The sequence below is a fragment of the Ylistrum balloti genome, unplaced genomic scaffold (genome assembly GCF_031769215.1).
Source record: "Ylistrum balloti isolate Yb309-2 unplaced genomic scaffold, AGI_CSIRO_Ybal_v1 Utg369788, whole genome shotgun sequence".
Classification (NCBI taxonomy): Eukaryota; Metazoa; Mollusca; class Bivalvia; order Pectinida; family Pectinidae; genus Ylistrum; species Ylistrum balloti.
In genome coordinates this window covers 266,763-281,762 of record NW_026781973.1, presented here as the reverse complement: position 1 = coordinate 281,762, position 15,000 = coordinate 266,763, and the positions used below count along the sequence as shown (strand labels likewise).

The 15,000-nt window shown below is 35.5% G+C and overlaps 1 protein-coding gene across 1 annotated transcript in view; it reads left to right on the top strand.

The window, feature by feature from the left end:
- The window catches only part of LOC132544255 (voltage-dependent calcium channel subunit alpha-2/delta-2-like), a 107,606-nt gene that overhangs the window by 50,046 nt on the left and 42,560 nt on the right, over positions 1-15,000 (top strand). The window contains exons 11-14 of the mRNA XM_060207827.1: positions 990-1,079; positions 3,311-3,454; positions 7,541-7,619; positions 8,078-8,127. Coding sequence (XP_060063810.1) covers positions 990-1,079; positions 3,311-3,454; positions 7,541-7,619; positions 8,078-8,127 — 363 coding nt within the window. The remainder of the gene's footprint in view (positions 1-989; positions 1,080-3,310; positions 3,455-7,540; positions 7,620-8,077; positions 8,128-15,000) is intronic.

Genomic DNA, 15,000 nt, shown 5'->3' with positions numbered 1-15,000 from the left:
TTTTATCATATGCTGCTGTAAAGGAGTAGTTAGGGGGATAGTTGATGTCTAAGTTGGAGTTGGTGACGTTTAAGTGATAGAGGGGTATTAGCATGAAGTCTATCTGGGTAGATGGAGGGATTTTAGCCTGAACATTATCAGGGTACATAGAGGGGTATTAGCATTAACTCTATCTGGGCTGATGGAGGGATTTTAGCCTGAACATTATCAGGGTACATAGAGGGGTATTAGCATTAACTCTATCTGGGCTGATGGAGGGGTTTTAGCATTAACTCTATCAGGGTACATAGAGGGGTTTTAGCATTAACTCTATCAGGGTACATAGAGGGGTTTTAGCATTAACTCTATCAGGGTACATAGAGGGGTTTTAGCATTAACTCTATCAGGGTACATAGAGGGGTTTTAGCATTAACTCTATCTGGGTTGATGGAGGGGTTTTAGCATTAACTCTATCAGGGTACATAGAGGGGTTTTAGCATTAACTCTATCTGGGTTGATGGAGGGGTTTTAGCATTAACTCTATCAGGGTACATAGAGGGGTTTTAGCATTAACTCTATCTGGGTTGATGGAGGGGTTTTAGCATTAACTCTATCAGGGTACATAGAGGGGTTTTAGCATTAACTCTATCTGGGTTGATTCTGTCTGGGCTGATGGAGGGGTATTAGCTTGAACTCTATCTGGGTTGATGGAGGGGTATTAGCCGAACTCTGTCTGGGCTGATGGAGGGGTTTTAGCATTAACTCTATCAGGGTACATAGAGAGGTATTAGTCTGAACTCTATCTGGGTACATAGAGGGGTATTAGCTTTAACTCTATCTGGGCTGATGGAGGGGTTTTAGCATTAACTCTATCAGGGTACATAGAGGGGTATTAGCTTTAACTCTATCTGGGTTGATGGAGGGATGTTAGCATTTACTCTATCAGGGTGGATGGAGGGATGTTAGCATGGTGTTTTGGTATAATATTCTGCAATTTTTCTTTCTTATAGCTCTTGGGAAAAGCAGTTGATAATTTAACAGCCAAGGGCATGGCCAATTTCAAAGTTGGCCTCAACTTTGCATTTGAACAGTTTGAAAAGGTAAGAACAATTTACCTAATATATTGATGGTGAATTAATACCATGAGATACTGTCCATTAATCTGCCTGTAAACAGTGATTGTTATCATTCCTGATAATGTAATGTTACAAGACTTCTATTTGTCAGTAGGGCATTGTTGTTGAACATTAGCGAAATTCCTCTATAGATAAGTATTGGTTATGTAGAGCTGGTCTTTATAGACAGATAATTATGATATACTGGTGACCTTTATAGTCAGGTATTTGGAACATACTGGTGACCTTTATAGACAGGTATTTGGGACATACTGGTAACCTTTATAGACAGCTATTTTGGAACATACTGGTAACCTTTATAGACAGGTAATTATGATATACTGGTGACCTTTATAGACAGGTATTTAGGACATACAGGTGATCTTTATTGACAAATATTTGTTACAGACAGATGACCTTTATTGACAAATATTTGTTACAGACAGATGACCTTTATAGACAGGTATTTGGGACATACATGTGACCTTTATAGACAGGTATTTGGAACATACAGGTGACATTTGTTGACAAAAATATTTGTTATAGACAGGTTCACATGATCTTTATAGACAGGTATTTGCTATGTGCAGGTGACTTCATAGACAGTTATTTGTGATATAATTGTTATTTGTTCTGATTAAAAGTTCTACTTGTAACAAGACAGGCCTTCTACTTGTTAAAGTAAAAGTCTTGTATACTTACAATAATCACTCTTGTTGACATGGATTGAAGCATGTAAGGGCTTTTACTGTGGGAAGGTAGCAGAGTACCCAGGGCAAACCCAATGGTTTGGCAGGGGACCCCCATACCTTTTCACATCCATCCAGGGAATCAAACACTGGATATCTAGATGAAAGGCGAGTGTGTTACCACTGTGCCTCCAGACCAGACTTATTTTTATTATAATTCACACCAATTGTCATTCTCAGTTTTTCAGTGCATTCTACTGAACCAGAATGTTTGAAAATTTTCTGGACACCTAACCATACACCTGTGAACCCACAAATGTACTTAGATAATTTTATTACCAAGCCTGTATAAATCCATGGGGGACAAGACCTCCATACTGAGCCAACAGCACAAAATGTCAGTGGTAACTTGTTCAAAGCCCAAATTGTGGTGAAAAATGACAAGAAAACCTGTAATTAATGGGTGCTGGAATCGTGCCAGCAACTGGCAGTAATCTTGAATTGGAGTGTTGTTAGTTAGGAATTGTGTAATTAACTACAGGATTAGCACATTATCACCCTACTACTTCTATAATAAAATGATGTCAGTTTACAGGCCTTAATCAATAATTAACACCCTCTAATTAAGATTCATTCTGACGAAGCTCGGGAAACGGGGTTTAAGAAAACAATGTTCATGGTAGAACTTGAAGATCTCACATCTAATACAGGAATGCAGGCAATGGATGTAGGGAGCTGCTGGTCTGATAGAATTCTTGGCTTTCATGATCTCTCAAACATTAACTGTAAATAGAGTGTCTGCTTGACCTTCTATTAAAAAATATTGGCCTTGAAAGGGCTGGGATCATTATCTCATAAAACAGTTTATTTAAAAATCATATTTGAATTTCAGTCAAAAATTGTTTTTTTGACATTTTAAAAATAGAGCATTAAATCAATTTTAACTTGAATTTTTGTTTTTTTGTTCCAAAAACATCACTGTTGTACAGGCTGCATTTATTGTGATTGTAATATTTCATACACATGTTCATACACAACCCCCTCTTGTGTGAGTAAACGTTTCAGCCTTCTGCTATCAAAACTAGGTTACCACTGTTATTAATAGAAATTGACAGAATTTTATATGTTACTGCTTTACAGGCTGTATTTCTGATTGCCAAGAAGCTTCAAACATTTGTTCACAACCATAATCTCTTGTATGACCATCAAAAACTAGTTTAATCATTGCTATAAATAAACATTACTATAGATAGAGACTGATAGACTTTAGAAGTCAATTTTACTCCTGCTTTCAACATTCTAATTAATCATACACTGTACTTATCTCATTGACGGACTGGCTTATAAAAACAGGCCAAATCACTCTTGACACTAGCATTTTGTATAACTTTGGGATATTGCGAGGGTATTTGTATCATCTGCAATAACTTCATGATGTCTGGTTGATTTTGACCTCAGTCGTTTGATGGTTGTAGGTAAAACTTACCTTTTTTGCCTGTTTTTAATTTTACATTAATTGTTTGACAGTTCGAGGCAAAATTTCAAGACAGAAACAGATCTTCAGCAGGAGAGGGTGCAGACTGCAACAAGATGATTATGTTGTTGACTGATGGAGGCACAGATATGGCCGAGGAAGTGTTCAAGGAGCGTAACTGGGGTCGCGATCGCATGGTAAGTATCTGTCACATGATCAGTGTATATATTGTCTGGAACTAAAGTCACATAATCTGTGTATATACTGTCTGGAACTAAAGTCACATCATCTGTGTATATACTGTTTGGAGCTAAAGTCACATCATCAGTGTATATATTGTCTGGAGCTAAAGTCACATCATCTGTGTATATACTGTCTGGAGCTAAAGTCACATCATCTGTGTATATACTGTCTGGAGCTAAAGTCACATCATCAGTGTATATACTGTCTGGAACTAAAGTCACATCATCTGTGTATATATTGTCTGGAACTAAAGTCACATCATCAGTGTATATACTGTCTGGAGCTAAAGTCACATCATCAGTGTATATACTGTCTGGAACTAAAGTCACATCATCAGTGTATATATTGTCTGGAACTAAAGTCACATCATCAGTGTATATATTGTATGGAACTAAAGTCACATCATCAGTGTATATACTGTCTGGAACTAAAGTCACATCATCAGTGTATATACTGTCTGGAACTAAAGTCACATCATCTGTGTATATACTGTCTGGTACTAAAGTCACATCATCAGTGTATATATTGTCTGGAGCTAAAGTCACATCATCTGTGTATATACTGTCTGGAGCTAAAGTCACATCATCTGTGTATATATTGTATGGAACTAAAGTCACATCATCAGTGTATATATTGTCTGGAACTAAAGTCACATCATCAGTGTATATATTGTCTGGAACTAAAGTCACATCATCTGTGTATATACTGTCTGGAGCTAAAGTCACATCATCAGTGTATATACTGGAACTAAAGTCACATCATCAGTGTATATACTGTCTGGAACTAAAGTCACATCATCAGTGTATATACTGTCTGGAACTAAAGTCACATCATCAGTGTATATATTGTCTGGAACTAAAGTCACATCATCTGTGTATATACTGTCTGGTACTAAAGTCACATCATCAGTGTATATACTGTCTGGAAATAAAGTCACATCATCTGTGTCCATGTAGTTTTGAGAGCTGTCAATTATTGAATGAATTGTCAGTAATTGTTGTGTTATCAGTGGGACCATGACTGTATTGTCAATACTTGTTGGGTTATCAGTTGGGACCATGACTGTATTGTCAGTATTTGTTGGGTTATCTGTGGGACCATGACTGTATTGTCAATACTTGTTGGGTTATCAGTTGGGACCATGACTGTATTGTCAATATTTGTTGGGTTATCAGTTGGGACCATGACTGTATTGTCAATATTTGTTGGGTTATCAGTTGGGACCATGACTGTATTGTCAATATTTGTTGGGTTATCAGTTGGGACCATGACTGTATTGTCAATATTTGTTGGGTTATCAGTGGGACCATGACTGTATTGTCAGTATTTGTTGGGTTATCATTTGGGACCATGACTTTATTGTCAATACTAGTTGTGTTATCAGTTGGGACCATGACTGTATTGTCAATATTTGTTGGGTTATCAGTTGGGACCATGACTGTATTGTCAATATTTGTTGGGTTATCAGTTGGGACCATGACTGTATTGTCAATATTTGTTGGGTTATCAGTGGGACCATGACTGTATTGTCAATATTTGTTGGGTTATCAGTGGGACCATGACTGTATTGTCAATACTTGTTGGGTTATCAGTTGGGACCATGACTGTATTGTCAATATTTGTTGGGTTATCAGTGGGACCATGACTGTATTGTCAATATTTGTTGGGTTATCAGTTGGGACCATGACTGTATTGTCAATACTTGTTGGGTTATCAGTTGGGACCATGACTGTATTGTCAATATTTGTTGGGTTATCAGTTGGGACCATGACTGTATTGTCAATATTTGTTGGTCAATATTTGTTGGGTTATCAGTGGGACCATGACTGTATTGTCAATATTTGTTGGGTTATCAGTGGGACCATGACTGTATTGTCAGTATTTGTTGGGTTATCAGTGGAACCATGACTGTATTGTCAATATTTGTTGGGTTATCAGTTGGGACCATGACTGTATTGTCAGTATTTGTTGGGTTATCAGTGGGACCATGACTGTATTGTCAGTATTTGTTATCAGTTATCTGTAGTATTTGTTGGGTTATCATGACTGTATTGTCAATATTTGTTGGGTTATCTGTAGGACCATGGCTATATTGTCAATACTTGTTGGGTTATCAGTTGGGACAATGACTGTATTGTCAATACTTGTTGGGTTATCAGTTGGGACCATGACTTTATTGTCAATACTTGTTGGGTTATCAGTTGGGACAATGACTGTATTGTCAATACTTGTTGGGTTATCAGTTGGGACCATGACTGTATTGTCAATACTTGTTGGGTTATCAGTTGGGACCATGACTGTATTGTCAGTATTTGTTGGGTTATCAGTTGGGACCATGACTGTATTGTCAATACTTGTTGGGTTATCAGTTGGGACCATGACTGTATTGTCAGTATTTGTTGGGTTATCAGTTGGGACCATGACTGTATTGTCAGTATTTGTTGGGTTATCAGTTGGGACCATGACTGTATTGTCAGTATTTGTTGGGTTATCAGTTGGGACCATGACTGTATTGTCAGTATTTGTTGGGTTATCAGTGGGACCATGACTGTATTGTCAATATTTGTTGGGTTATCAGTTGGGACCATGACTGTATTGTCAGTATTTGTTGGGTTATCAGTTGGGACCATGACTGTATTGTCAGTATTTGTTGGGTTATCAGTTGGGACCATGACTGTATTGTCAGTATTTGTTGGGTTATCAGTTGGGACCATGACTGTATTGTCAGTATTTGTTGGGTTATCAGTTGGGACCATGACTGTATTGTCAGTATTTGTTGGGTTATCAGTGGGACCATGACTGTATTGTCAATATTTGTTGGGTTATCAGTTGGGACCATGACTGTATTGTCAGTATTTGTTGGGTTATCAGTTGGGACCATGACTGTATTGTCAGTATTTGTTGGGTTATCAGTTGGGACCATGACTGTATTGTCAGTATTTGTTGGGTTATCAGTTGGGACCATGACTGTATTGTCAGTATTTGTTGGGTTATCTGTGGGACCATGACTGTATTGTCAATACTTGTTGGGTTATCAGTTGGGACCATGACTGTATTGTCAATATTTGTTGGGTTATCAGTTGGGACCATGACTTTATTGTCAATACTTGTTGGGTTATCAGTGGGACCATGACTGTATTGTCAGTATTTGTTGGGTTATCAGTTGGGACCATGACTGTATTGTCAATATTTGTTGGGTTATCAGTGGGACCATGACTGTATTGTCAATATTTGTTGGGTTATCAGTTGGGACCATGACTGTATTGTCAGTATTTGTTGGGTTATCAGTTGGGACCATGACTGTATTGTCAATATTTGTTGGGTTATCAGTTGGGACCATGACTGTATTGTCAATATTTGTTGGGTTATCAGTTGGGACCATGACTGTATTGTCAATACTTGTTGGGTTATCAGTTGGGACCATGACTGTATTGTCAATATTTGTTGGGTTATCAGTTGGGACCATGACTGTATTGTCAATATTTGTTGGGTTATCAGTGGGACCATGACTGTATTGTCAATATTTGTTGGGTTATCAGTTGGGACCATGACTGTATTGTCAGTATTTGTTGGGTTATCAGTGGGACCATGACTGTATTGTCAATATTTGTTGGGTTATCAGTGGGACCATGACTGTATTGTCAATATTTGTTGGGTTATCAGTTGGGACCATGACTGTATTGTCAATATTTGTTGGGTTATCAGTTGGGACCATGATGGTATTGTTGATTTTTGGTGGGGTTATCAGTGGGATTGTGACTGTATTGTTGATTTTTGGTGGGGTTATCAGTGGGACCGTGGCTGTATTGTCAATACTTGTTATGTTATCAGTTGGGACCATGGCTGTATTGTTGATTTTTGGTGGGGTTATCAGTGGGACCGTGGCTGTATTGTTGATTTTTGGTAAGGTTATCAGAAATCAAGCTTGATCTATTTCTTGTTGTGACATTTTGTTTGGGGAAAATTCAAACTTGATTTGTGTCCTACTGAGGTTTTACAATAATCAAAATTTACATACTATGTGTAATGTTTTGTTTTAGATTCGAGTTTTCACTTATGCTGTTGGACAAACTGCCAACTCCGTAAAAGACATCAAGTGGATGTCATGTGCTAACCGAGGTTTGTGCCTGAATTGTTCAGTAACACTGCATGCAGTAGTAACTAGCTGTAGAGGACTGTTAGTTTGACAATGAAAAGATTTTTGCAAAAGTAACTCTTGGTTCTGGGAGAAATAGAATTTTACATGTGTTTTAAATTTATAGGTATTTATGACCTTAATGTCATGATTTCATCATTTAACGAAATAATGGCCTGTCTTGTAAATTCCATGTCAAATAGAAATGAATATAAGTGTCTCAACATACAAGTACTTTATAATTTTCTCACTTGATATGTAGATAGACTAAAATTACTTATAAAGTAGACCCTCAATTTTAGGCAGTCTGGTTTAGTTGTTGGGAAGGGAGATAACTCTATTTAAAAATCTACAATAATATGAAGTTTTTATTCTATTGATATTATCATCCTTTAATTGTTGATGCCATTGTATATTATCACTGTTCATTATAAAATTGCAGGTCGTTTCTCAGAGATTCCAGCCATGGGAGCCATCCGAGCTAAAGTACAGGTAGGTTAACGAGGATAAATCACACCTGATTTTCGTTATCAGATATTCCTTAATTCTACATTAACGATCTTTTATTACCTGTTTGTTATATAATCTTCGCCATTTACATATATAACAAAGTGGATTAGTTTTCATCACTACACATGAATGAAATAAAAACTCTGCAATATAAGAAGAAATTGATAGTTTCAATTCACTTCTGTTGATAACATACAGATGTGGTGGTATAACTATCATTCTGTAGATAATTTGTCAGTTATGACTTTGTTGTAATGAAATTTTAATTGTCGATTGTTGCTTTATTAAATGGAATTTTTGATAAATTGTTTTATTCTATCCATACTTATATATAAATTATGCCAGTTTTACAGATGATAGACAATATTTATTGAATATTTGACATAATACATTTTGTCACCCCTGTTTGTTGTATATATAAAATCATGCCTGCTATGTATGATGCAATATAAGTAATTATACCCCTATATGATGGTATGTGATAGGCATCTAATTATTTATTATACTGTAATCAATGATAAATAATGAACATAAAAAGTAGATCAGAGATGATAGGAATGTACATCAGTAGAGATAGGAATGTACATCAGTAGAGATAGGAATGTACATCAATAGAGATAGGAATGTACATCAGTAGAGATAGGAATGTACATCAATAGAGATAGGAATGTATATCAAGAATAGGAATGTACATCAGTAGAGATAGGAATGTACATCAGTAGAGATAGGAATGTATATCAATAGAGATAGGAATGTACATCAGTAGAGATAGGAATGTACATCAGTAGAGATAGGAATGTATATCAGTAGAGATAGGAATGTACATCAGTAGAGATAGGAATGTATATCAATAGAGATAGGAATGTACATCAGTAGAGATAGGAATGTACATCAGTAGAGATAGGAATGTACATCAGTAGAGACAGGAATGTATATCAGTAGAGATAGGAATGTACATCAATAGAGATAGGAATGTATATCAATAGAGATAGGAATGTACATCAGTAGAGATAGGAATGTACATCAGTAGAGATAGGAATGTACATCAGTAGAGATAGGAATGTACATCAATAGAGATAGGAATGTACATCAGTAGAGATAGGAATGTACATCAGTAGAGATAGGAATGTATATCAATAGAGATAGGAATGTATATCAATAGAGATAGGAATGTACATCAGTAGAGATAGGAATGTACATCAATAGAGATAGGAATGTACATCAATAGAGATAGGAATGTACATCAGTAGAGATAGGAATGTACATCAATAGAGATAGGAATGTACATCAGTAGAGACAGTAATGTACATCAGTAGAGATAGGAATGTACATCAGTAGAGACAGGAATGTATATCAGTAGAGATAGGAATGTATATCAATAGAGATAGGAATGTATATCAATAGAGATAGGAATGTATATCAGTAGAGACAGGAATGTACATCAGTAGAGATAGGAATGTACATCAATAGAGATAGGAATGTATATCAGTAGAGATAGGAATGTATATCAGTAGAGATAGGAATGTACATCAGTAGAGACAGGAATGTACATCAGTAGAGACAGGAATGTATATCAATAGAGATAGGAATGTACATCAGTAGAGATAGGAATGTACATCAGTAGAGATAGGAATGTATATCAGTAGAGATAGGAATGTATATCAGTAGAGATAGGAATGTATATCAGTAGAGATAGGAATGTATATCAGTAGAGACAGGAATGTACATCAGTAGAGACAGGAATATACATCAGTAGAGATAGGAATGTATATCAGTAGAGACAGGAATGTATATCAGTAGAGACAGGAATGTATATCAGTAGAGACAGGAATGTACATCAGTAGAGACAGGAATGTATATCAGTAGAGATAGGAATGTATATCAGTAGAGACAGGAATGTACATCAGTAGAGACAGGAAACTTTAGGCCCATTGAAGGCTGATTCTGTCAGTAGTAAAATCATTTAAGTCACAGTCAGGACAGTAATTATCTTATCATCTTTACCTTTGCCATATTCAGTGTTAACCTGTTAGATAGATGTTATTTAATGTTGACTTAGTACTGCAAGTATCTTATTCTTCATAATATTGGATATGGTAGTGAATTTGGTGAAAGCTGGTCAGCCTAAATTTGATAGAATTCAAACCATTCCTGTATACTGGGTAGTGTGGTTGATCAGTTATCAAAAACCTGCATAGAATTCAGTGTCTAATCATACCGTCTATATACAAAATGACCACCCTAGCAGTGTGAATAAAATATCTTGACTTACCTCCCTTTATGTGTGCTCTCCTGCCCCTGTGAACAGGTCCCTTCTGCTTGTTTGTGTTGATATAAACATGTATATGCAATGTGCGCATCAGCTTGCTGTGTTCCTGTTGATTTTATAATAATACTGACAAGGATGCTATTTTTTTTTTTAATAGAAAAGATGAAAAAGATGGGTTCAAATATTTTAGTTAAATTTGTATATATTTAGGTTTTCACTTTTCATAAAATAACAATGAGTATAATACTATTTGACATTTACATGTAATGAGGCAGCAAAGTGGCTAAGCTTATGTTAGGTTAATCAAAACAAGTATTATATATTTTAAGAATGATCTAATTTGGTACATTATTTATATGTAAGTACTGTACTCTGTTTTAATGTAGGTTTTTGTATATATCCCACGTTTACTGTAACTATAGTAACATGCTGGAATGGTGTGTAAAGACATGTGCTTGTATACAACCTTACAGGAATATGTGGATGTGATTGCCCGCCCTCTTGCTCTCAAACATATAGAACTGGAAAAATGGACGAGTAGTTACTTGGGGATGTATAGATCTATGGTACCTGATTCTGCTCATAAGCCAAGCACTACCTACTCACTTTACAACAGCTATGCTAGCCAATGGCAAGGAAATCAGAGATGGTGGTGGAAGTCATTCGCCAGCAAAGCTGTTTTATTTTTCATTTATTTGGTCAGATCTATATCAGGGTGTTATACTGTATTATTTTTATATAATTATATTTTTAGCTTTTTATAATGATTTCTATGGTTGATTTTGATTTCAAAATTTTTGCGCTGCAAATTGCATCTAGTTTTATGTTCATGCATCAGGTATAGTACTCGGCTGTATTAAAGTTGGATGAAGCTTGTGTTTTGGGCACATTTCCACTTATAGGTCTGTTTCCTAAATAGAACAGGTTTTTTTTTTCAAAGTTGATATTGACTGTTAGCTGTTTTAAAAGGAATCACATAAGTTTTATATATACATAAGTTGTTTCAACTTATGGTAAAAATTAAAAATATAATTGAACTATCAATTTAAGTATGAAAATATTGAACCATGAATTACATAGTCATGCATTTTCTAGGGAAAGAAAATTCATGATGAAGTAATTCATCAACATAAATAAACATCTGAAATGGTTATGTAAACATTGTCAGAAATAAATGATAAAAACTTTAGAATAGTCTCAGATATGTATCTGATCAAATTGTATTATAGATTCACTCATGGTAATGTAAAGGATCTGTGGTTATGGAACTGTTATAAGATTATATACTTTCTCAGCAGTGGTGATAGCTATGTAAACCTTTAACACACTAACAGTTTACACTGACAATATCACACTGTAGAAATCATTTTATTTTTCCACATATTTATATAGATTTCACTATTGATATAAATTGTTTTGCTTAATTTTCTATTGTCCATCAACTTCACCAGATATATGTTGACTGATCACAGTTCTTTCAGACATATTTTTCACTGTCATTTTTATCATATTATGCATGATATTATATCTCTTAAGCACCTTGTATTCATTTTAAATAAAAACAAGCAAATAGGGCTTATTTTAAAAGTCCAAAATGAAAATAGAAACAGGAATACAATATTTAATAATAGCCATGAATTATTGTACATTAGTGTACTAAAAGGGTAATATGCACTCACAGACTACTGACTTTGCGGTAGTGTTAACATAAAAACAAACATGACTAAAAAGTCATCCGTTTTTACTATATAACAAAAGTTGTACCTTTTAAAACCATCCCCAACAAGTGTCAAGTTTAGCATGCTTTCCCAATAAGTATGTGTTTGTGTTTATTTTTATTTATTTTTTCCACTTTTTTCGTTTTTTAGTTCAATTAGTTTGAATTCTGTGATTGTTGTGGCATGATTCCTGTCCTTACAGTTTTCTTCGTTAGAAGTGTGAGCTGTTGCTTTTGTGTTATTGAGACCCCGAACGTCGGAACCCCTAGGGTTCCCCTGGTATACACTCCATTCAGGTGAGCAGATTTCTGTTGATTGCATAAAAATACCTGTTCATAATTGAGTTTAAAATTTTTCTGTGTGCAAATTTGGACCAGGAAATAATTTTGTTTTTTTTCTCAGTTTAAGGTTTTTTGAAATTTTTTAATAATTCATGATATAATGGTAAGCTGATAAACCATGTGTTTTTGAACAAGACAGTAGACTTAAGCTCATCAACAAAGAAAGGTTTTTAGAAGGAAAAGCGCCCCAAATTACCTGAGTAATTATTAAGCGTTATAGCAGGGAATATTTATAACGTCTAACTGAACTGGTCTTTGGGAAATATCTCTTCACAAGACTTTTAAAAATTCTACATTTTCCCTCCGCTTGGGCTAGAAAATGATATTGAATGTCTTGGTAAGTGTCAAATATTAAGATTCTTCCAAAGGTGGGCAATGTAATAATGTACACAAATTAGCATGTGATCTGCAGTTATTTGGTTCAGTAACCCTACTGCTTACTCTCTTGCACAGTGATTTCTATAGCAATTCTGAATAACACAAACTAAAAATACTTTATAGTTTGGAGTCTAATGAAGGGCAAATTTATTCTCAGAAAATCTCTTTATTTTTGTTTGCCTCATTTCTCTAGCTTTGCATGGATTGGTTGTTTTCCTACCCATAATTCTGTCCTGCCTCTCTGTCATCCACCAATGAATGTTCCAGGAGGTTGTATATTTCTTTTTCAGTCATCACCTTGCTGTGTTTGCACGAAGAAAAATCATTACATTTCAGTTCATTTATAATTAATGATAAGTTTTGAATTTTCAGGATCATGAGTGCTTTATAACGTACCACCAGTATGTGGAATGTATGGAGAGATGGCCACTACAGGCCATTGTTTGGGTTATGTGGTCAGTTCAGTAAGGTAGTCTCTTGAGGCCGCTGTGTGGGTGATGTGGTAAGTTCCGAGAGATGACTGCTGTATGTGTGATGTGGTCTGATAAATGGCTGTTAGAGGCCACAGTGTGGGTGAGTTAAGCCATAAACCTGGAGTGTTTTGATGTGATGGAGGCTAGTGACTTTATCCACAACAGCTCTGTAAATGGTGTGGATACAGGACTCTTGTGATTAGAAGTCCTTACATGGCAATATTGTTGAAACAACTATATTAAAACTTCATGGTGAGGTCCTGTCCATATGTTTACAACATAAAGAAAGTTGTTGTGTAGAGTGATTTAAAGGCTGTCAGTGGACTCTTTAATATTTAGGTTTACACAAGTGTACTCGCGGGAACCTACAATGCCACAACTGCCAAGTGGATGAGCACCTACGTCGACTACATGGTATTTGTTTATTAAGTGTGGTTATGGTGACAGGGAGACTGACTGCTTTGGTCCAGTCCAGAGAAGACTGACCACTAATGTCCACTCCAATCACTTAGTCTGCATCAGGTGTAGGTCTACTGTAATAGCACCTACAGCACACTTTGACTTGCTTGGGTGGTTAACTCTGGAGAGATGTCTCCATGTAATTATAATGTTTTTATATATGACATTATGATAATTTCTACTTTCCGACATCTTGCTTATCATAGTGTTTTTATTATATCTACCAGTGACCTCGGTTGTTTTCTTACTGACAGACAACTTATAATAATGTTCTTTTTTCATTTTCAATGACCTTGGTTTTTAAATATACTTCAATGAGATATTATAGACTGGTGATGTACTCACAGCTGATCCTATCATGATTATGATATTTACAATGATTGGTTAAGGTCTTTATTAATGTATGACCTGAAATATTGTTTTTTATAGTTTTAAAGAAGAACCATCATTTCTATAGTCTTTTTATTTAAATTATATATTCTTCGATAGCTTGTAAACACACAACCGTGGAAGACAGATGACCTTGTAAACATACAACCATGGAAGACAGATGACCTTGTAAACATACAACCGTTTAAGACACATGACCTTGTAAACATACAACCATGGAAGACAGATGACCTCATAAATATACAACTGTTTAAGACACATGACCTTGTAAACATACAACCATCAAAGACAGATGACCTTGTAAACATACAACAACCAAAAACATATATTCCTTGTCCATAGTAGAGAACAGGTAAGATACCCTGTCTATGTATAGAGTAGAGATGGAGTTAGATACCCTGTTAGTGACACAGGAATCATTTTGTTTGCTGACTTGACGTGGTACATTTAAATCAATTCTGCTGATAGAGATTTTGTGACTGTTATAGTAACCATATTGTAGAATTAATAGTTCTGTATCAGTATTTTTCTGTTTTGTTAAAAATAGAATTTGTAGTTTAGCCCTGGTGTGGAGTTTTGTGAATGAGGTACCGTGTACATAGAGAGAAGTGGTCTTGGGTGATGGTTGCTAGTAATGAGTGTTTTCACTATATCTTATTTACAGACCAAGATGGACCACTTCATACTCACCTGGTCCAGACGTCATGCTCTCACCACCTATTTTGAATGCAATATTATTGTACTCTGTCTTGTGAATATCATCACTCAATGTGGAACTATGTTGGTCGTTCTACATTTCATTTTTGTTTCATCTGTTTTTGTTTGAT